This window comes from Trachemys scripta, chromosome 20 (assembly GCF_013100865.1).
Source record: "Trachemys scripta elegans isolate TJP31775 chromosome 20, CAS_Tse_1.0, whole genome shotgun sequence".
Classification (NCBI taxonomy): Eukaryota; Metazoa; Chordata; order Testudines; family Emydidae; genus Trachemys; species Trachemys scripta.
This window is the reverse complement of record NC_048317.1, coordinates 4,169,569-4,191,652: the sequence shown is the minus strand read 5'-3', so window position 1 is coordinate 4,191,652 and position 22,084 is coordinate 4,169,569. Positions and strand designations below refer to the sequence as shown.

General features: G+C 58.6%; 2 protein-coding genes across 5 annotated transcripts in view; both read right to left on the bottom strand.

Moving 5' to 3' along the window:
- Positions 1–491: 491 nt before the first annotated feature.
- Positions 492–3,034, bottom strand: SMIM12 (small integral membrane protein 12). Of its 3 annotated transcripts, none has more exons than XM_034754298.1 (3): positions 2,881–3,034; positions 2,056–2,186; positions 492–1,753 (listed from the first exon to the last, which is right to left on the bottom strand). In XM_034754298.1, exon 3 carries the CDS (start codon positions 1,720–1,722, stop codon positions 1,444–1,446), a length of 279 nt encoding a protein of 92 aa, XP_034610189.1. In that variant the 5' UTR covers positions 1,723–1,753; positions 2,056–2,186; positions 2,881–3,034; the 3' UTR covers positions 492–1,443. The 3 variants fall into 3 exon arrangements, with proteins under 3 accessions (XP_034610189.1, XP_034610188.1, XP_034610190.1); XM_034754297.1 differs by having other exon boundaries at positions 2,082–2,186; positions 2,881–3,033; XM_034754299.1 differs by lacking the exon at positions 2,056–2,186 and having other exon boundaries at positions 2,881–3,016.
- A 2,997-nt stretch (positions 3,035–6,031) lies between these two features.
- Positions 6,032–22,084, bottom strand: part of DLGAP3 (DLG associated protein 3) — a 136,770-nt gene continuing 120,717 nt past the window's right edge. The window contains exons 4-11 of one of the 2 annotated variants that reach the window (XM_034754252.1): positions 20,457–20,571; positions 18,108–18,342; positions 16,628–16,968; positions 15,927–16,012; positions 13,462–13,889; positions 13,001–13,092; positions 12,503–12,646; positions 6,032–9,569 (exon numbers count right to left, since the gene is read on the bottom strand). In XM_034754252.1, coding sequence (XP_034610143.1) covers positions 9,351–9,569; positions 12,503–12,646; positions 13,001–13,092; positions 13,462–13,889; positions 15,927–16,012; positions 16,628–16,968; positions 18,108–18,342; positions 20,457–20,571 — 1,660 coding nt within the window. In that variant the 3' untranslated portion in view covers positions 6,032–9,350. The remainder of the gene's footprint in view (positions 9,570–12,502; positions 12,647–13,000; positions 13,093–13,461; positions 13,890–15,926; positions 16,013–16,627; positions 16,969–18,107; positions 18,343–20,456; positions 20,572–22,084) is intronic. The other variant, XM_034754253.1, reaches the window with a different exon arrangement.

Here is a 22,084-nt window from a genome sequence, read left to right as displayed (position 1 = left end):
CAAACACAAAGGCTTGTCACTGTGGTGTTTGGAATATTCAGGGGTCGGGGGAGGTTTGTAACGGGGGCTTTGCTCTGGATTAGTGGGGAGCGTCAGGCCCAGCTCCCGTGTAGGAGAGACGTGGCCGGGACCCAGCAGGACAGGGTGGAGACTGGGGGACGGGAGGAGCCAGGTCTGCATTTCCAAGCCCCTCTAGAAGAGGGGAGTCTCCCCTCAGCTCCAGGCAGGCTGCCTCCCCCAGGAAACCCAGCCACGGCTTGTGCACAGAGGGCCTTGCTGGCAGCATTCCCCACCCCACCTGGGCTGCTGGGGAAGAGACGCAGCCACCCCTCCCGCTGCATCAGAGCCAAGCAGGACCAGGAGCTCCACGCTGCTGGGGCGAGATCTTTCCCTAGAACGTCCCGCTCGGCTGCTGGGTGTCAGGCAGGGGGACAGAACGGTACCAACCGGGAGCCGAAACACTCAGAGGGAAAGAAGAAAATGGAGGCCCTGAGTTCTCAGGCTGGTTTAATCTGGCTTCGTTCTTCACAGCTGCAAGGTCATTTAATTCCCCAAACCTCGGCCCCACAGCAACGCACCCAAACCTCCCTGCCAAGGGCAGGAGGGTGAAATGACTTCCAGCTACCCCCACCAGTCTCTGGCCTGCCAGGAAATTACAGATTCCCTCATGCTTCGCCCAGCTGCCAGTCCGACGCCAGGAGCACCCACCACAGCGAAGGGGGCTGGAGCCCTCAGGCTGCGGAGGGTGAATCTGGGGGTCCTGAGAAGTGAGGGGGAATCCCAGCCAGGAACAGGGAAGCGAGCAGTGTACAAGCCTCCTTGCCCTACTCCTGACCCCATGCAATTCAGTTCCCAGGGGGGACACCCTCCAGCACCCCCGGTCTCTGGCTAGAGGCAGCCACGCTCCGCCACCTGGACAGGATGCAAGTCTTGGCTGTTTCCATGCAAGGGAAACCTGCAGAATCCAGGGAGATCCAGAGGGATCCGGGACAGGGCGGGCCGAGCATCGAGGGCCTGTTCACTCTGGGAGTGCAGCCATTTCCTCCAGGAGCTGCGCGGCCTCTGGAGCGTCATCCCTCTCCCTAGCTGTGCGACTGGGTGCTTTAGGAACTCGGGCAGCAATGGCCAAGACTGCCCAGCTCTGCCCCCTTGGCCATGCCTCCTCCTCCATCCATGGGTGGGAAACTCCAACAAGCAGCCCCCTCGAGCGCCGGGGGAGGGGGGGGAGACGCCCAGCACAAACCAGATATTGGTGGATTGGGGTTGAAAACACATGGGTGAGATGGGACAGTCTCCAGGAGCCCGGCGAAGGGACCCAGGGTCCTGACCTGCAGCCAGATGGACTGAGTGCTCAGCTCCAACCCAAAGGAAAGGGGGAAGCAGTCACGCCAGGCTGGCAGGGCTCACACCCCCGAGGACCCTGGAGGTGCCTGGGCAGCCTGGTTAACTCTTCTCTGGACGGTTCCTGTTCAGCACGGCCCTGGGGGTGAACTCCAGCTTCTCCTTGAGGCTCACCACCTCGGTCAGGTCCTTGCCCGCAATCTCCTGCAGCTTCCTGTCCTCCCGCCGCTCCGAGATGCTCTTCTCCTCCTCGGCCGGCTGCGGGGAGTCACCACGGATGAACCACTCCAGGTGGTAGCCCACCGCCCCCACCACAAAGGCCACAGGGAAGGTGACGTAAGGGGCGTAGGTCCGCACAGTCATCCACAGCAAAGGCCACATGGCGTCGCCAGGAGAGAGCACCAGATGTGTTCTGGAGAGGGGGGCAGAGTCAGTGTCACAGCTGCATAGACCCGCCCCCCACCCAAGGGAGAGTCGCCCCTTTCCTTCCCCGCTCCCCAGACAAACCTCCAAGATCCCCCCACGTGACCCACCCTGCACCTCCCTCCACCCCAGGGGAGCCCAAAAATCACCACACACACTTGACTCTGCCCCTTGGCCCAGATACACCCAGCTCCAAAGCCCCAACCCGGAACTCCAGGCAAGTCACCTCTACTCTGGTACCCTCCAGGTGGCTAGATATCTCAGCTACACGTGTCCCCCCCAAACACCCACCTGGGTGGCACTGGTCAAACTCCCACCTGGGGTAGCTCGGCAACTGGGCTGCAGGGTTCCAGGGCAGTTAGGGGGCTGAAACCTCCACGCCAGCAACCTTCCCCCCCCAATCCTGACAGCTTCTAGGGTGCCTAGGGGAAGGCAAGGGCAATGAGCCTCTCCAAGGTCTCCTGCTCCAGCAGAGCCCAATCCCTAAGAGAAAGGGCAGAACAGCGCACCTCCCATTCATCTCCCAGCCCCCAGGAAACCGCTGCTGGGAGCCTGCCCTGGGCTGTGTGTTCTGCCTGGAAACCAAGGTAGAAACACAAATCCCAATCCTGATCCCTCCACCCAAGGGATAACCAAGGCAGTGGCTGGTTAGTCTGGGGCAGGGAGAGGAAAGGAATTTAGTTCTGGCGGCCTCTGGACAGTAATAGGGGCTGTACAGTGCATACACAGCTCTGCCGATGGGGGATGGCCCCCATCCTGATCCATGGGCCCCCCACCCGCTATTCCAGCCCCGGGCTCCCCACGCACACAGCTCAGCCCCTGCCCCCCNGAACACGAGGGCGGAGGCCTCGGCCCGCCGCAGACAGGGGGGTCCAGGCCGGGGTCCAGGCCGCTCCCTGCAGCCCCCCCCCCGGCCGGCGAGCAAGGGCAGCGGCACCGGCCTCCCGCAGCTGCGCCCGCCCCTCGGGACCCAGCCGAGCCCGGCTCTGCCCGCACTCAACCCGCCGCCCGGGCCGGGGAGAGGGGCCAGGCCCGCCAGGGAGCCCCGAGGCCCCGGGCTCCAGGGAAGGTCGGACCCCGCTGCCGCCCGGCCCGGCCCGGCCCGGCCCCTCTCACCTCTGCAGGCCGGCGCCCCTCTCCCCGCCGCCGGCTTCCGGGCCAGGCCGCGCCGCAGCCTCGCGGCCCGATTGGCGGCTGCAGCGCCGCGGGGGCAGGGCCGGGCTGGGACCGGCCCCCACACCTCCCTGCCCGCAGGATCCGGCCTGGCTGGGGCTTGATTTCCAGCCGGGGACACCCCCTGCCCCCCATGTCACTGCCCTGGGGCAGCCCCCCGTAGGGTGACCAGATGTCCCGATTTTATAGGGACAGTCCCGATTTTGGGGTCTTTTTCTTATATAGGCTCCTATTACCCCCCACCCCCATCCCGATTTTTCACACTTGCTGTCTGGTCACCCTAGCCCCCCGGGATCCCTGTTTGCGCTGCAGGAAACTCTGCGGTGTCTGTAAAAGCAGCCAAAAGTCCCGTGGCACCTTATGACTTGCAGATGTATTGGAGCATGAGCTGTCCTGGGTGAATGTCCACTTTGTCGGATGCTGCGGGGTCTGTTAGCTCCGACCCGGCTGGACTTCGGGGCTTCGGTGCAAAGAACTCCCCTCAGTCAAAATCACACACACACACCCCTTCCCTCCGAGCCCTCTCCAAACCTGGGCAAGCCCTGGCCCAACCTGGGCTGGGATTCAACCCCAGGCCGTGGGCTGGGAGCCAGATTGCAAACGGAGACCTGGTGCTCCGGGCCCCTGACCGGGTTGCCAGGCGTCTTGATGCTGCTGGAGCCTGGATGGGCCATCTCTCCCTGGTCCCACCCGCCAGGCACCAGTGCCAGGTTCTGCGTGTGGACATTTGATCCAAGCTCTGCCATGGGTCCAAACCAGCCACACCGCTTGGGAACAGGGAGGGAGGGAAGGTGGGTGTCTGTCTATCCAGGCCAGGCACCGGGGGGATGGCAGAGGGGATTGTTCCCGCAGGGAGCTGGGATGCGGTGGGACACCCTGGCCAGCTGGCTTGAGGATTCTCCTCCTCGTTGCGAGGGCCGGTTCTTAGACTCCAGCCAAGGCCGTCTTCAGCGCTGGCCCCCTGCCCTTTCACCTCGCTCCCTGTCACTTCGGATGGCTCCTCGTGGTCTAATCATCGAGCCACTCCGACACCCGCCCGGGAGCTGTGTTTGCTGACAAGGGGTGAACCTTGGGGCTACTCAAACAGCCGGTTTGCCCAAGGATGTAGCTCTCTGGTTGGAGACAGTCCCTCGCAACCACCCGAACAGCTTGGGAGTGAAGAGCGGGCTGGGCCATGCCACTCAGTCCCGACCCACAGCCCTCCCCCCAGCGGTTCCAGCCCTGCGCTCCCCGATTCCCAGCCCTGCTGCTCCCTCTCAATACAGAGCTCCACCCAGCTCCTAGGGGGCTCAGGCAGGAGGCACTCGCTGGAGCTCAACTGGTAACGCTGCTCCCTGCAGACGCTGTCAGGAGCCCCCTTCTAGTCTCAGCCGCGGTACCATTCAGGGCCGAGCCCTCTGCTAATAAAGTCTGTTCCAGTGACCCCTTGCAGCAGACGTGGCAAGCCACCTCGCAGCATCGTGAGTTGTGTAGGAGAGATGCACTCAGCTCTGCATCTTCCCCGGCATCCTGAAAAGCCACCTCGCTCCTGCCCCCAGAACAGAGCAGCGAATCCCCACCGTCATGAGCTGACTCCAGACTCAGCCCTCCCCTTCCCTTAAACCAGACAAGAACGTGAGACACGGGACACGAAGGGTCAAAGGTGAGACTAGCACCGGCTGGGAGAATGGTGCCAGGCCCAGAGTAATCAAAGAGTCGTCTTTATTACAGTACGGCTAAGTTTGTTACAATAAAAATGAAACCACATGTCACAGTCACTGTACAGTATTGTTTGTCTTACAGAACTTACAAGTGGAAGGGCTTCCTCTTCCAGGCACATTGCTAAGAACTAAAGTGTGGACGGAGGCAGAGAACAGGTGAACCGAGCTGATGGTTGCTTTCCTGGCCAGGATGGTAACAGCAGCGTTCAGAGAGTGTTGGATGCTGACCAAGGAGTCTCCTGCCTTTCCCCTCCCCCAGCTGGGCCAGAGCTCACGCTGTTGGGTATTTTTTTCATGATTCTCTGTTCCAGAATATGCTGGTTGGATTCCCCCCTCCTTCCCTTTAAACATCTATTTTAATGTAGTAACCCGAGGCCCTCCCAACTGGACAGGCACATAACAGAGGCCGGGGGAGGTTTTAGCACCACATCATGGTATGGATCCCATCCAAGGGGGGGAAGTAAAGGCCCCAGGGTGAGTGGTGCATTGCTCTTGGTAGAATTAAGCTTTCCTCCCTCCACCTGCCCAAGCCAGTATGCTTGTGGAATCTCCCATCTCTCAGTACCTCCTACCTGTCCCAGGTGCTACAGGGAGGTATCCCAGCATGCGCCAGGCAGGATGTCCCCTTGGGCTGAAATTTACTATTGGCAATTATTACAGTGGCGCCTGAGGGACCCAGTCAGGGATCGGGGCCTCCACAGTGCTAGGAGCTGTACGCTCATGAAAAAGACCGTCCCTGCCCTAGAGATCTGGCCGTCTAGGCTGTGGCTGGTGTCTCTGCTCCTTCCCTTGATGCCCCTTTAGCCACTCTTCTTGGGCTCTTTCCTCCCCCATGCCCTCATGTCTGAATCAGGGCATCTCCAAGACAGCTGAGTGGGCAGGGAGCAGGAGCTGGTACAATCATGGGGTGGCGAGAAGAGGGGGGTCCCCTTGAAGGGTTTCACAGTGCAGGGGGCTCCCCAGTTGGAAGGAGGGACAAGTGAGAAGGCAGCACTGAGTTTTTACCTTGAACTTTCAGAGTGGTTGACTTGGCAACCCCGTTTTCCCAGGGCAGGACACCAGGCTCAGTGGGTGAACTCTCTGCTCCCCAGCCTTACGGACGTCAGGGCAGGTGGAACAGACTGTGCTTTGGGTGGAAGGAGGGGTCTGCACGGCTGGGAGCAGAATGAGTGAAAAGGAGGGGAAAGACGGTCCATGAGAACCAGCACGGGGCTCATAGTAACACTTGGACCATCTGATCTCCACATCCCTGGCGAGTACCCACCCTACAGGGCCCCTCTGTTCATGCCCCATCTCCCTACCGTCTCATCTGAAATCACCCCCCCTCCCCCCATTCTGCACGCTCAGCCTGGAGAAGGTGAGCATTGTGGGTAATATGAGGAGTGTGCAGCACTACCTTTGGCTTGTGTGCAGGTAACGATGCACGAAGGGAGCCATGGATAGCAGGCTCCCCAGGCACTATTCATCTACATGCTGTCAGGGGTGATGGCTACGCGCTGAAGTGGGTTCTGATGAAAGCTACGATGGCAGCCATGCCAGAAGAAGGAGGGCACTCCTCTAATGTAGCATGCGTGTGAGGACATCCCTCATGATACCCGGGAGGACAGGGCACTGCTAATGCGGTACCATGGAGGATGGGATGCCCATGGAGGAGGGGGCTCTTGTAAGGCGAATCCCATCTGCCCCTCCCACTCTCACGAGCAGGAACTCAGCCTGGGGAAGGGCAGACCCACATTCATGTCTTCGGTCTGTCTCCAGTGACAGATGGGAGCTTAGGAGTCGTGCCCCTGAGCTCCCTGGGCCTCCATTTCCCCATCCGCTAAGGAGAGCGGCACTTACCCTGCCTCCCAGGGGGGCCGGCGGTTAGGGAGCCGGTGCACCTGCTGGAGGTTATCGTCACTGAGGTGGTCTGAACAGAGCAGGGTCCCAATCCTCCATTGCCCCAGGGCCCATCTTTTACACCAGTGCAAAGTGGGGGTAGGCGCCACCGAACGGAACGGCCGCATTTCACGCTCGCTTTGCTGCGAGGTAAAGGACTGCATGAGGCACAGGGTGACAACCAACAGGCCATGAGCCAGAGCCCCGCCACCATGGCAACCTCCAGTTCCACTTGCCCGTGGCTTTGCTTTTCCAAATCACTTTCCCAGCTGGCGTTAATGACAGTGACTGACCGGGGAGGGAGCTGCTGTCCCTGGGTGCTATTGGCCCGATAGAGACTGAAGGCTAATGCCTGCTGGCCTACCCCAGTCCTTACTCAGGCTGAACCTAGTGAGGGCTCCAGGCCTTGGCCCTGCTGGACTCTCTTTGTGGCCTAGCCCAGCTGCCAGCAGCGAGGGCCGCTGCCCTGCTCGGTAGGGCACCGTGCTGCGAAGGAGGGGCCCGGTCTTGGCATCTGTGAGCCCAGATGGGTCCCCGGGATGGGAGCAGCAGGTGACACCAAAAGCCTTTCCTCAGCAGAGGACAGCGTGGGCTGCATCGCTGGGTGGCTGGAGCCAAATGGAGACTTTGGCAAAGCCAGAGGGTTTGGGTAGCCCCCCCAGGGCAGCTGCAGGGCAGGGAGAGGGGCTGGGGAGCGTTTGTGATGGAGGGAGAAGGCCCAGAAGGCGATGGGCCTGGCTGGCATGGGCGTGGCTCACTCCTGAGTGCCTACCGCTCCGGTTGGTTTGCATTGTCGGGGAAGGGCTTCTTTACGGGCTGGGCAGCCGGGGCCGGCATGGGCAGCCCCATCGCAGCCCGGCTGGAATAAATCCTCCCAGTCCACTGCTCAAGGGGCCGCACAGCAAGCGCAGTGTCACTTTTGCCCCGGCTGCTATTGCACAGGGGTTCTCCAGCTTTTCCGTACCAGAACCCACTCCCACTTGGCTGAGACCCCCACCCCATTCAGCACCAGGGGTTTGTGACCCTTGGGTTGAGAAGCCCCGAAACAGAGGCTCTGGGATCATCATACAGAACAGACGTGGCACGTAACAACGAACCCGCATTTCACCCCACAGGTGGCCCCCGAGGCCCTCCCCCCGACATTCAGACAGGCCAGCTCTGTCCACAGAAACATCGTCCCCAAGTACCCTCACCTGCTGGAGCTCCGTCGGTGCGGTTGACAGCTCCAAGGGTTTTCTCACCTTCCTTAACAATAGTAAATACAACACAAGGAGCCGGCACAGCAACACCCCGGAGACACAACAGCAGGTTCCTCTTCCTCCTAAGGCAAGACGGGTTGTCAATGGCACATTCGCCATTCCCTGCCGTCTCCGCTGGCCTGGCCCCTGGGGACAGCCGTGTCTTTAGACCAGATGCAGATGGGTCAGAACCAGTGCCCTGCACTTGGCTCGGGTCAATACCCTGCATGGTGGATTGGTCACTTGAAAGGCCAGGCTTGTTTCTATGCCCCGTCTAACTGGAGGGGGGAAAGCAGCCAGGGAAACCCAACCCAAAAACCAACCCCAAAGACCTCAGCTTCTGCCAGCCCTTGCCCTTGCCAGACAGAATCCAAACGCTGCTCCAAAGACACTTGCTCCCCCGCCCCCCAAATTCCCCCTCGAATTCCACTCCCTGGCTCATCTAGTCAGACCAGCAGCTGGTGGGGAAATCAAAGAGGGATGGAAAATAAAGTGACCAGCCAAGTTTTGACCTTCTCCTGGCCTCCCGTGACGAGTGGACGCACCCCAGCGCAGGCCCAGGATTCTCGCTTGCAGGAAGGGAAAGAAAGAGAGAAAGAAAGAAGAGAAATCATAGCATATTCTTACGGACGATGTACGTGTAGGGAAAGCAGGGGCTGGTTTTGCTGCTGCCATGGATTTCCTGATGACCTGATCCCAGTCTCACCAGCAGGAACACAGCTGTGGTCATGTGTAGTTTTTGTTTTATTCCTTCGATTATATGTATATATGTATATAGGTCTATGACCATGGATTCCCCGAGGTGCCCAAGCGAGAGGCAGGGATGGGACTGAACTGTGCTCGGGGTGCGTGGAGGGACTGCCCCTCGTGCCTGCCACGGCCCGAAGCCTCATGCCAGCAAGGGAAGCTGGCCCGCCGGGTGGCCGGGAATGGTGACTTGGCAGGAGCTCAGCGGCGCTTCCCCCCAAGACGCTTTGTTTGCATTGAATTGAGGAAATGGGAGAAGTTAAAGGTGGCACGACCATGGGGGGAAGATACATGGAGGTGCAGGGGAGGATCGGCCTGCCTCCCCCCCCAATCAGCTGAGCTGGGGGGGGCTCCTCCCTCTCCAGTCTAAGGGGGAAAGCGGGAGAAGAGGGGGGGCATGAGGAGAGGAGAGGGGGTAACAAAGGGGAGGGGGGCTGCAAGGAGCAAGGTACAAAGAGCTCTGAAAGGAGGGTACAGGAGGCCACTAGGGAGTGTGCAGGGAAGGGGACAGGAAGGAGCTGCAAGACGGAGGGGAGATGGGGGGCAGAAAAGGCTTCAGGGCAGACAGGGGGCTTGGGGAGAGGCCAGGGCAATGGGGAAAGGCCAGGAAGGGGCTCGTGGGCAGGCAGGGCGGGGAAGAGCCCTGCCCCACGGGGAGGGGCACGAGGGCAGGACAGAACCAGGCTCGTGTTCATTCACCGTCGGATCCATGAATCGTAGATGATAAAAAGTCGAGAAGCTGTGAGTGGGCTGAGAGCTGCCCCGGGGGGTCCCTGCGGCTCGGGCCCTGGCCATCACAGTGAGCTATGTACTCTCTCTGTACAGTGCGGTAGAAAAGCCAGGGCTCTGTTCACAGCCTGGTCTGGGCCTCGGGGATGTAGATCTCGATACTGTCTGCGCTCTCGGTGGCTGAGTTCTGGCGGAAGGAGGCAGCTCTCTTGGCCGCCAGGAGCCTTTTCCTGGCTTCCTGTCTCTGTCGGTCAACGGAGTCCAGGGAGCGCTCCTTCACTGGGTGCACCTTGGAGCGCGGCGGCTTCTTTGGTATCGGGGGAGGGACCTTCTTCTCTTCCTGCGCAGACAGACAGACAGAGCAGGGCTTAGAGGGGGTTCCGGGAGGCGCTGGATGTGCCGTGTTAGACAGCGTGTGGCTGTGGCTGCATGTGACGGGTGCGCACATGTGTGTGTGTGTGTTCATCGGGGGGGGTGGATGTATGCACAGCTGTACGATTGTATGAGAGGCCATGCAAGGGTGCGCACAGTGGGCGTGCATATTCACGTGTGTGCACGTGTCTGTGTAGGCACATCCAAATGTGTATGTGTTTGTGCATCTGTGTGCACATATTCCTATGTGTGTACATCTGTCTGTGTGTGAGACCATGCAAGAGAAGACACATTTGAGTGGGTGCCTGTCTATGCGCTCTCATACCCGCAAGAATCCGTACGTGTATGTGCAGCTATAAACAGATGTGTGCTTGCACATCCGTATGCAGCTGTGCACATCTGCGTTCGTGCGTGCATCTCAGTGTTTGTGCGTACTTCTGCATCCATATCGGAGTGCATGTGTCGGCGAGTGTATACCCCCAGCTGTGTACCTATCTCTATACAGAAGAAATGGGTCAAATTCTGTGCTGACTGATGCTCCGTTCAATTCCACCAGTCCCTGGGGCTGAACGCAGTCCCTGGGGTTGAAAGTCAGCACAGGATCTAGCCCAGGGCCTGCGCACATGCTTCTTGTGTGCTGCGTTCACACAAGGCAAACGAGGGCTGCATCTTCTGCCTGTGACACAGGTTGGTGATTGGGCTTGACCTTGGGAACATTCCACCAGGGTTTGAATCAGTGTGATGGATGGCAGGGCTGCCAGGAGGTGATTGGACTGGAATTGCTTTGGTTTGTCCTATGCTGTGCGTGTGTGCACAGAGTAGATCTGTACCTTTGAAGATAACATCAAACAGAGGACACGCCGTAGCTGTACGTGAAAAACACAGGAGAGAAAAAGGCTCTATTTGTTTGGGTTGGTTTTTTTTTTAAGTGGTAACTAAAGATGCCTGTTGATTTTGCCTGGCACAGATCAGCAGCGCCAGCTCAGGGGCAGAAGTGTGCATGGAAAAAGAAGAAGTTAGCTGTGATCATAGATCTCTCATCTCCCCGACTTTTTCCCCAGGAAGTCCCTGAGACACAAGCCAGGCTGGCACATGCCTAGCAGCGACTTCTAGCTGAGCTCAGCTGAGCTCCCAGTGGCTCTGCCAAGGGGGAGACTACTTTTAGCTCACTTACACTATGTCTACACTTACAGCGGCGTGCAGAGTACAGGCACTACATGTGTCACTGCACACCGCAGGGAAAGGCACCGGCAGCAGGGAGGCAGCGGAACACTAAGTGCTAGAATTAGCAGTGTAGACGTGTGAGGCATTGCTTGGGCATGTAGCGAGCCGGACAGGGTATAGACCCCGGGGGGTTGGGTGTGTGGGGCACTCTGCTCTGCTCACCTAAGCTGTGCCTCACTGTCTACACTGCTGTTTACACCCCTGCTCGCTGGGCGCGCAGTATCTGCACTCTCCACCTACCCTGAGCGGAGTCGCTCCCCCGGGTCACAAAAGGCTCCATCTGCAGGCAGGGGTCAGGACAGAAGGGCCAGGGCTTTGCTAACTGGTCCTGGCCACGCTCCCATCAGCTCGCCCCTCTCTGTCCCTCTGCTGCAGTAGCCCGGTCCTGGTCATCCCCTACCCCAGCCGCACGAACCAATGAAAGGGGAAGAAGAGGTTAATCTCTACTCTGATGTGCAATGGGGCCCAAGGTTCATCTGTTTCCTGGCCTGCCCCTTCTCCCCACAAGAGGGGGCTGAGGACAGCATCAGGGATGCAATGCAAGAAGAGAAGGATCTACACTCTGTGATCCACACACACACTGGAGATGCCAAGGACCACAGCTTTCTCCTGGAGCTGGGAAACAGCTGGAGTGCCTCAAGACAGAGTGCTTCCTTTCAGCGCTTCACTGATTCCAGCCAGACCCATTTCTACTCCTCTTTCTCTCCATTCTTTTTGCATGACGGTGCTCGAATGCTATGGGGAACACACTCGATAGACACCATAGATACGATTATGTCCCCTCCCCTTCTCCCCCAACAAACCCTCTGCTCTTCTGCCAAGCCACGAATATACCCGCTAACAATGCCCCACATGTAACAACCTAAGAGCTGTCATATTGAATCAGACCATGGTCCACCTTGCCCAGTAGCCTGTCCCCAACAGTGTTCCACACCAGAGCTTCAGGAGGAGTGTACAAAACATAGCAATTATGGAGTGATCCACCCCTGTCTTCTGGCAGTCAGAGGTGTGGGGTCATCCAAAGTATGGGGTTGTATCCCTGACCATCTTGGCTAAGAGCCACCTGATGGACTGGTCCTCCATGAACTTACCCAGTTCTTTTTTTAATCTACTTATATTTTTGGCCTTCACAATGTCCCCTGGCAATGAGTTCCACAGGTTAGTTGTGCGTTGTGTGAAAAAGTACTTCCTTACGTTTGTTTTAAACCTGCTGCCTCTTAATTTCATCGAGTAACCCCAGATTTTTGTATTGTGTGAAAGGATCAAACACTTATTTACTCACATTTTACACGCCGTTCATGATTTTATAGACCTCTAGCATATCCCACTTTAGTCATCTCTTTTCTAAGCTGAAGGACCCTAATCTTTTTGGTCTCTCCTCGTAAGGAAGCCATTTCACATCCTTGATCATCTCTGTTGCCCTTCTCTGAACCTTTTCCAGTTCCACTATCTGCTTTTTGCAATGGGGCGACCAGAACTGGACAGCATATTCCAGGGGTGAGTGCACCATGGAGTCACATAGTAACATCATGGCATATGCTGTCTTTGTTCTCCTGCAGGAGGCCAATAAAAGCTGACTTTGTGCATTGTGAAGTGAGAGCTCCCCCCCCCCCCCGCACCCCAGCTGCACCCACCCCCCTTCTCAGCCAATTGGCACTCATGGTCTGATCCCCCTACCTTGGGCTCAATGAGTTTCCATCCGTTGGCCTTGAGCTGCTGAAGCTCCGCGAACTTCAAGCTGACGTCCTCGATGGACAGCTGCAGGAGGTCCCAGAATCCAGCCAGGTCTTGGAAGGTGGGCATGGGGAACGCATTAGGGTCCTTCCGAAGGGGGAGAAAACAAGGCGGGTTAGCTCCTTACATACCATGGGGTGCAGAGGACTCCAGGTCTTCCATCACTTCCCTGCTCAAGCTGATGAGGAGCAGAGTTGGGCTGTCTGGGCCTTAATGGATTAAAAGGGCCATTTATTCCCTATAGGACCTTGGACTCAGCCTTAAGAGGGTCGGGGTGAGCCTCCAACCCTTCGGCTAGCACCTCCAAATGGAACCATCGCCAGCTGTGCAGAGTGTCATGTACCGCTTCAGACCCCCGGGGACCTGCTGCCACCTCAGCCCAGTTGTCCGTCGGACAGAACACATCCCTGGGAAACCCATAAGGAAGGAGGAGGCGCTCACCATGTTCTGCTGGCAGAGTCGGAAAAACTGTTGCACCTTCTGGGACATCAGGAGCTGGGTGCTGCCCACGGCGCTCCGGATCTTCTCCAAAACTGGTAAGGCATACAGAGAATGGGTGAGGAATTTACTAATGACATGCGGCTTGATTACCTCCCCCCAATCCCCTCCCAGCTTCAGGGATGCACCATTACGAGCCCTGGAGAGTATTTCTTGCCACTAAGCCCAGCCTCCTTAACCTTTTGTGAGCCAGACGGCAGCATGTGCAGGGCAACCACTGGCTCAGGTTCCAAAGGGATACACCCGTTCCTCAGCACACGTCTGGGACACTGTGCTGCAGGAGGCATTTGGGAGATAGCCCAGGCTGGGGGATGCTGAGCAAGACTCCAGCCCCCCCAGCCCTAGGGGAATCCTGGGGTGCCCTGCACGCCCCCTTCCAGTCTCACAGACCCATCTGGACTCACTCTCCTCCGGCAGGTCGTAGTCCTCGGCCTCCCGCTCCATCTGCTGGCACCAGCCTTCCATCTTCTCCACCTCAGCCTGCAGTAGCTTAATGAACCACTCCCCGTCCCGGTGGCAGGGAGAGGCCCTGCCAGAGTCGGGGAGGCTGCGGGAGCCCCTCTCGATCCAGGAGTCCCTCCGGGGCACCTCCACGGTGTCATACTGCATCTGGTAGTCCTCCCGGTAGGCCCACTGGCCCTGCGTGTGCACTGTCTTGAACACCGAGTACTGCCGGCTGGACGCATCTGGCTCTGAGGAGTGCCGGTGGAAGGGCCGCCCGAACTGCAAGGCCTTGTCCTCTGTGGCCACCGACAGGCCCGTGAAGCCTTCCAGCTCCAGGTCTGCCTGCACGCCGGCCGTCACGCTGTTTGAGCGCTTGAACCGGGCCCGCCTGGGGACAGGGAGATAAAGGGGTTATGGGGATGGACTCGCCTTCCCACGGCAGGGGGAGCAGGAGCATTGCAAAGCATTCAAACCGCAGCAGGGGGGCATCGGCACAGCTGCAGGGGCTCCAGGACTGGGATAACGGGGGGCTGTGGGTCAGGATCGAAGGGCATCGGCAGAGCTGCAGGGGCTCCAGGACTGGGATAACGGGGGGCTGTGGGTCAGGATCGAAGGGCATCGGCAGAGCTGCAGGGGCTCCAGGACTGGGATAACGGGGAGCTGTGGGTCAGGATCGAAGGGCATCGGCAGAGCTGCAGGGGCTCCAGGACTGGGATAACGGGGGGCTGTAGGTCAGGATCGAAGGGCATCGGCAGAACTGCAGGGGCTCCAGGACTGGGATAACAGGGAGCTGTGGGTCAGGATCGAAGGACATCGGCAGAGCTGTGTGTGGGAGCTGGAGTAAGGGGCGGGGGAGGGTCTAAGGAAACCCGCCCAGTTGGAGTGTAACCCCTAGTTCGGAGCTCACTGACTGTAAACCCCATGCATTGGGACTGCGCTGCCGCTCTGCAGCATGACCCTACACCTCCCCACCCAGCCCAGCCGGGACCCCGCTCCCCTTGCAGGAGCAGAGCGAGGGGCCATGCTGGTTCCCATTCCGGGGAAGCTGCGCTGGGAGGCTCACAAGCTGTTGAGCTCCTGGCTGTCCGTGGGGACAGCCCGCTAACAGCCGCTTCCTCCTGTTCCCTCATTTCAGTGCCTTCTCTCCTGCTTGCGCGCGCTAGTCTGTTTCTATGGTAACCGGCCCTGGATGGATGCTGAAGGACGGGGAGAGGAACACGCGCTCAGGCCCCTTGTTAAGCAAAGAGAAGGAACATTGTAAAGTTCCCCTCAGATGCCTCGTCCTCAGTGACTCGGCCGTGGGCGGGAAGGAGCGGGGAGGCAGGGAGGGTGAACAAGCAGGTCCAGACTAGCCCAGCCTCTGAGGTGCTGTCTCTCTGAGAGGAGGGGCTTGGGTCAGAGCTGGACGAGCCCCCGTGGGCCACGTGAAGGGCCCCTTTGGCGGCCATCTCTGGGAGTCTCAACTGGATTCCACTTGGCCTCTCAGCTTCTTCATCTGAGTCACAGCTACTTTCACATCACAACCATGCCTCACACTCAGCCTGGCTCAGCCCCAGGCCCAGGTCCTGATGGCCTCTGATGGATCAGAACCGGGGGCCTCTATGACGGGCAGATCCAAAACCCCAGAACCGAACCCCAGATCTGGATCAGAACCACGGGCAGATCAGCAGCTGCTGATCTGCAGACACAACACATCTCACAGGGATCAATCCCCGAGTCACTGCTCACACCTGCAGCAAGAGGGATTCCGGGCAGCTGCAAATCCCTCAGTCCCAGCCCAGCGTGTAGGTTAACACATGCTTTGCGGCTGGTGTTCTGGCATACCAATCAGGGCCCCAGGGTAACAAACGTGCTGATAAGAAAGTGAGCCGCTCAGGAGGGGGCCGTAACAGGGTACCAGAGCCTCTGGTACCAGAGCCTCTGGCCTCTTGGGTGCAGATGTGAATCCATTAGGAGTGAGCAAAAGTTGTGACGACTTGCTGACCTGTGTGACGTGAGTTTGCTGGGCCTCCATCCATTTTGCAGCGGACGAGTGCCCACAGCACAACCTCCCTGCTCATCACAATCAGCACCGTCTTTGACAGCTGACCGACCAAGCAGCTTAATGGTCCAGAGACTGACCTACCTACCTAGCCATCCCTAGAATGACATCAGGTCAGGGATGAGGCATATTGCTCAGGGAAGCTTGCCCGGCTGCTGCCTGCATTGCCCATTGATTTATGAGCTAGCGAGGAAACACAGCTGTACTTAGCAGTCAGCACAAGACGCTGCCGAGCTCTTGGGATGCTCCGGAGAAGAGGCGCACGTTAGGAATGTTTAGTTTGGGGGAGGCATTGTGTGAAAACAATCCAGCCGGCAAGGCGGCTGCGCTAAGCCCTGCTCCTGGAGGGATGGAGCGATAAAAGCTGCATTTAACCAGCCGTACCTTTTGTCTTCCTCCACTTGCACCCCGATGGAGTGGAATTCCCTCTGGCTCCTGCTTTCTGTGTCAGAATCAGATATAGTCTCAACCTGCGGTGGTGATCAGAGGGAGAGCATGTCGGGGAAGAATCGCTGCACAGCCTCGGGCACAATAGACTCATGCTTTTTAATTTCCGTCAGCGGATGCAGTGGCACAGCAGTGGGAAAGCCAGAGAAACAAAAGCGCTGATGAAAGCAATGGCCAGGCAGCTCCAGGAGCTTCCAGCATGGAGATGAAGGGCCATGGAGACTGGAGTCTCCTCTCTCCCTGTTGGTCAAAGATGAGGTACGGCAGGGGGCCGTGGCAGGAAGGAACCTTGTGCTGCCACTGCCTGTTGGCAAGACCATTTCATGCAGACATGATGCCGCTTGCAACAGGTCTTGGCAATGGCTGCAAAGCCAGGTCGTGGTGGTGAGACCTTGGTCTGGAGCAGCCCAAGATTCACTGAGGGTAAGAGACGGGATGGCTGAATGGGAGGCAAGCCACCATGCATTGGGACCCTGCACAGAGCCCCGCTTGCCAAGCCTGGAAGTGCCAGTGCTGGGGTCCCCAGGAAGCCCTGAGTCATAGGGCTACCGTTCAGCATTGGCAGCTGGATCCAGATGGGCTTAGGCCCAGGTTCAACAGTGGGAGGCTCCGGGGAGCCAGGGGCGAGCGACACTTACCTGAACTCCGATGGACGGGCGCCATTTCCTCTGCCGTGCCAAGCTCCTCAGCTCTTCCTGGCCCGGGATGGCCTTGATGATGAGTGTGGACGGCTTGGGAGAGCCCCGGGGCTGGACGGGAGGCAGATCCAAGGAGATGGCTGTCACCTTGGAGTTCTCCAAGCTCTCCGTGGAGTTGCAGCGAGCCGCGGCGTCTTTGGACCACGAGGGGCTCCGGGCGACCTCGCTGGGGAGGTAGCTCTCGTGGGTGGATTCAGTGCTGCTCTGTGCCGTGACTGAGATCAAGGGCTTGGCTTTGATTCCTGGAGGGAGGGGAGGCGGCGCTTTTCTGTAACTGAAGGCTGTTGTGGGAGAGGCACACGATAAAAAGTCAGGTGAGAAAGAGACACATTCTCATTTCCGAACGCGAACACCGGCCAATCCCGCCTCTTCCTCCGGCTTCCCCATGGTGTGCCAGGCCTAGCAGTCAGATCCTTGGCTACTGAAGTCAGGCCCGTTTACACCAGCCGAGGAATTGGCCCTACGTTGCCGCACCACCAAAGGTTGCACACCCCACACACCCTGCCAGTTAACCGTGAGCTTGTGACGAGAGGCATTAAAAGTTTCGTTTCCTTTTGGACTGGCTGCTTAGCCAATTTGTCCACTAAACCCAAAGGGACCAGACGACCCTCCAATGAGAGGGAAGATCAGTGCGCTCTTGTGCTGCACACGTCATGAGGCAGGCAGGCAGACAGAAAAAGGGAGAGAGAAACGAGAGAAGGAGAAAAACAGAAAGACAGGAAGAGAGGAGGGGAAACCCGAAATAAATGCCGAGAGGAAGGTGGAGACCAGGCAGGAGGATTGACGGACAGACAGACAGATAGGGGTGTTGGCTGGCTGGAGCGACATGTTCCAGCCACATGAGATGCCACCTCAGTGAAGCTGATGTTTCCAGCCAGCCAGAGAGCTGCCTGGGGGCTGGCAGTACCCGCAGCCTCACGGCGGGTGAGCCCACGGGCAGCTTAGCCCGGCCCTTGGAGGGCATCCCAGAAAGCCGTTCAAGATGGCGGCAAAGTACGGCAGTGGGAAGCTGGAGTGGTGAGCCCACTGCGTGCCATCTATGGGAAGGGGGAGGTAGGTGGGCAGGTCCCTCTATGGGGAGAGGTTGGCAGGGGGCTGCCTATGTGGGAATGGGAGGGGTTTGGTGTGAGGGGTCCCCCTGTGGGAAGGAGTTGAAGGGAGTCCCTCATGGGAAGGAGGAGGGGCTGGTGTGGGGGCCCTCTGTGGAAGGGGTTGAAGGGGATTCCTCATGGGAAGGGGCGGTTGGTGTGGGCGTTCCTCTGTGGGAAGAGGGAGGGGCTGGCAGGAGGTCCCTCTGTGGGAAGGGGCTGGGGTGGGTGTGAGGTCCCTCTGAGTCCCGGCAGGATTGCCCAACCCGCCCGTCCCTGTACGAGTGAAGGGCCCCTGGGAGCAGCGTCGTGGGGCAGGGGCAGGGACTCACAGGTGCTGGGCTTCAGGATGCTGCTGGTGATGGCTGGCCTGGGCGGGACGGACATGGAGAAGAGCGAGAGGCAGTCGTCGTCCTGGGAGCAGCCCGCCTGGATGGCCCGCAGGTAGCTGTGGCTCCGCATGCGGAAGCAGCCAGGCAGGTCCAGGGCCTCCACGGCCTGGGACTCCACCTCGCCGAAGACAGACTCGCAGACCGCCTCAAACTGGTGGTTCAGCTCCTCGTTGATCTGAGGGGAGAGTGGGGCAGATGAGGGGCCTGGGCAGCTCTGACAGGGTCCAGCGCCCCCGCCCCCAGCACCATCCTCCATGGAGATACCAGAGGGGCTGCAGGGGACGACTCGCTCTGGCCCCCGCTGGCAGCTCCAGGGCTAGAGGTGATACTGATATGGCCGGTACAGTGAGGGCCCTGCATCCACCCCTCCCTAGTCACCCAGACCCTTTGACTCCAGCCAGCGGGGGACCCTGGGGCTTCACCAGGCAGAGCAATGCAGAGCCAGCCGCCCGCACCCTGCCCCCTACGGAGCTCCCTCTGGAGGGGCAAGATGGGGACTCGGTCTCCACATCCCCCAGCAATCCCTGGCCTCTGCTGAGCCTGCCAGTCAGCGTGGCACACGCTGGCTTCGCTGAGGCGGATGCCTGTCCACTGGGAAGTCGACCGAGACCCACCAAACTCATTGCACACAGGCTGCCAAGATGCCAGTTGTTCCCGCCCCCCTGGCTGGATTTGACCCAGCGACCTAGAGAGGAAAGTCTGCCAGTCCCATTGCCAAGCTCCCGCCCACTGCCAGGGCCTCTGCCCTCTGCTGCAGCTCTTGAGCCCCGGTACCAGGCAGCTACCTCCTCTGGGGCATGAGAATCTGCCACGAGGGAAAGGTCCGACTGATCGTGCCGGGCTTTATTTCAGTGCAGGTGCTGCCTGGAGCCCAGCTGTGACCCACTGAGCGGGGGTGACGCCCAGTCAAGGTTTCCATCCATTGCAGCATGTCCCTGGAGCACCTAGAAGGTCTCTCTACCTCTGCTCTTGACAGAGAGCAGGCAGACATCATTGCCCACATCCTGGTGCCGGGCCCAGGAGTTAGCACAGTGACTGCAGGGGGCCCTGGTGTTTGCTGGGGAAACGCGGCACTGAGACAGTCACCCAAAATTCAAACCCATTTCTGAGGGGAGGCGAAGTCAGTCCGGGCAGCACTGGGATTATGGGAGAGACAAGCTCTTCCCTAGATGTTACCAGCCAGGCCTGGCACAACCAAGAGGTTCAGAGTTCAGAGTAGCGTCCAGACTTTTGGGGAAGCTGATCCAAACCAACTCCGAATTATCACAGCACTACACTAAGGTTCCTCGTTGGTGCTGGATGGCTCGGGGAGCCCTGCACTACGAGGTCGCTGGTTTGAATCCAGCTCAAGTCACTAGTGTCCTCCAAAGTCATTAGCACCTAGTGCTCGTTTGATGCCCTCTATGAGATGTATCAGTGGGAGAGAAAACCTCAGCTGGTGAAAAATATGGAGCTCAGCTTGGCAGAGAGGCCAGCAAGTGAAAGGGCCCCGGACGCTGAAATCCCCTCACCAATTCTGGAAGGACTCCAGATTGTAGCACTTTGGAAGGGCAGCCTGGGCAGCTTACCTGGCCACTGTCCGGGCTGCCCCCATCCTACAGACGCATCAGTTGGGTACCATTCCCTGGGGCTAACATGCACGCAGAAGGAGGGGCAGATAAACAGCCTATGCTGGGAGCAGAGAGGAGGGGCCAAGAACGAGAGCCGCCTGCTGATCCCAGGGGCCTCTTGCGGCTAGTCAAGCCCCTGGGAAGACATGAGAGCGCTCTGCATGGCCACCAATGGGAGGGTCACGGCCGGCCCAGGCAGGGCTGCGGAGGAAAGGCCGGTAGCGTGCAGACAGTGCTCTGCATTACTGTATGAGCAGAGAAAGGACAGCGCTGGCCAGACAGGGAGCAGAAGCAGAACCATTGCGGGGAAGGGGCAGAGCCTCGCTGATGCATGCAGGGAAGCCTGCCGCCTCCCCAAGGATCAGCATCGCCATGCTGCAGATTAGCACATGCAACGCAGGGGTGGGCGGGTGGGACGTGAGGGGTCAGGTGTCCATGTGCCACAGAAGGGTCAGTGGAGAGCAGCCAGGCCCGCCCCGCGTCTCAGACGCTGCTGCCACTTGGGAACCTCGAGTCCGATGCCCAGCTCCAGTGGGCTCCACTCAGCACCTAGCGTGCAGAGCTCTCCTCAGCTCCAGCCACTCCTTCAGCAGCCCGAGCGTATGAGCTCCAGCGACTGAGGGCACAGGGCAGTCAGGGCACGAGAGCCAGGCGCCGCCACGGGCACTGCCCACCTTACCTGGCCGGTGGTGAAGGAGCGTCCGTAGCCCTGTCCCCGAGGGTGCAGTCTGGGCGGGGTGCAGCAGCTGGGACAGTTACAGATATATGAATCAGAATAGTGCCTACTTGCAAACCTAATGAGAGACAGTGGGGGAAAAAGGATTCGGACCAGAAGCAACATGTTCAAGCAGAGCATTTGGAAACAGCCCAGTGACTGGGCTCCTGTCTGCAGCTGCTGCTGCTGCCCCCTGAACCTGGCAGATCATCATCCCCGCCCGCCATCCCAACGCGAGCTCACCACCACCTCTACAGTCTCCCCAGACAGCCCGGAGCAAGGAGGGGATTCCCAGAGCCCTCGCTGGGTTAGGCTGGGTTCACAGATCATCACACACCCCCACAGCAGAGGGAGGTGCCGATAAGCAGGGCAGGCAGCAGACCTATGGTGGCAGTGCGGGGCTGGCAATGGGGCAAGGCCACTGAGAGAAACAGAGCACGTTAACCAGCAGGTGTGTCCTTACCTGGGCCACCAACACCTGAGAGCACTACAGCCATGTCGACACAGGGACTGATGTGACCCCCTAACACAGCACAATATACACCAGCCCAGTGCAATCTGCAACCGTGCAAACGCCTATTGCAGGCCTGATTTACACCACTCTAGTGCAATGTGCAATGGTGCAAACACAATTTGCCCCAGTCCAGCATAATTGACACTAGTGCAAACTCCTAATACAAACACTGTTTTCACCAGTGCACTACAATTTACGCCAGTGCAAACCCCTAGTCTAAAAACTGCAGCATGATTTGCACTATTGCCGTTTACCCCAGTAACCCTCCTCTTTTCCCTGCCCCACTCCTGCAACAGAGATAAACTGCACCCATGTGAAATCCCCCTGTGCTGGTGCAAACTGTGTTTGCATCCCTCTTAGCCAGAGGTGTGCAGCAGTGGCTAAAATCCCAGCATAGACAAGGCCCAACCCTTAGAGAGACAAACAGTTCAAACTTTCTCTGAACCCCAATACAGTTTATTTTAACTTTGGGGTTTCACTCGCTGTCCTGGTTTCACAGATCTGCATACACAAAAATGCCCAGACACTTGTGCACCTAAGGCCCGATCCTGCAATCAGATCCCCTCATGTGCGCCCTGCACCTACACAGAGCCTTCCCGAACTAGGTCTGGGCCCACTGATCCAAGCACAGGATCAGGCCCTTATATGCAAATACAGCTGCAATAATTGCACATGCAAATGTCCACGTAAGCTGGTTATCATTGAGCAGAGCCACGCAATCAAACCCATGGGCGTTTTGAACAAGCGTTTCTGAAAATCTGGGTCCTTGAAAGTAGACCGAACACTTGCATTTCTTGTTTATGGCAGCCCTGCGAAACTGACCATTTCCTAGTGCAAAATCTACTTACTAGCACTCATGGAGGACAAAGAAAACTGAAAGATTTTAATTGCCTGGAAATTCTCCCTCACGCCCCAACTCTCCCAGATTGAAAGATCTACGGGGCAGGGACTTCCTCCTTTGATGTGTATGTGCAGCACCTAGCATAATGGGGTGCAGTCACAATCTGGGTCTTTGGGCACTACCTTAGTGCACATAATAACGAATGAATACAACAGGCCAGTAGAATCTTGTAAGGCT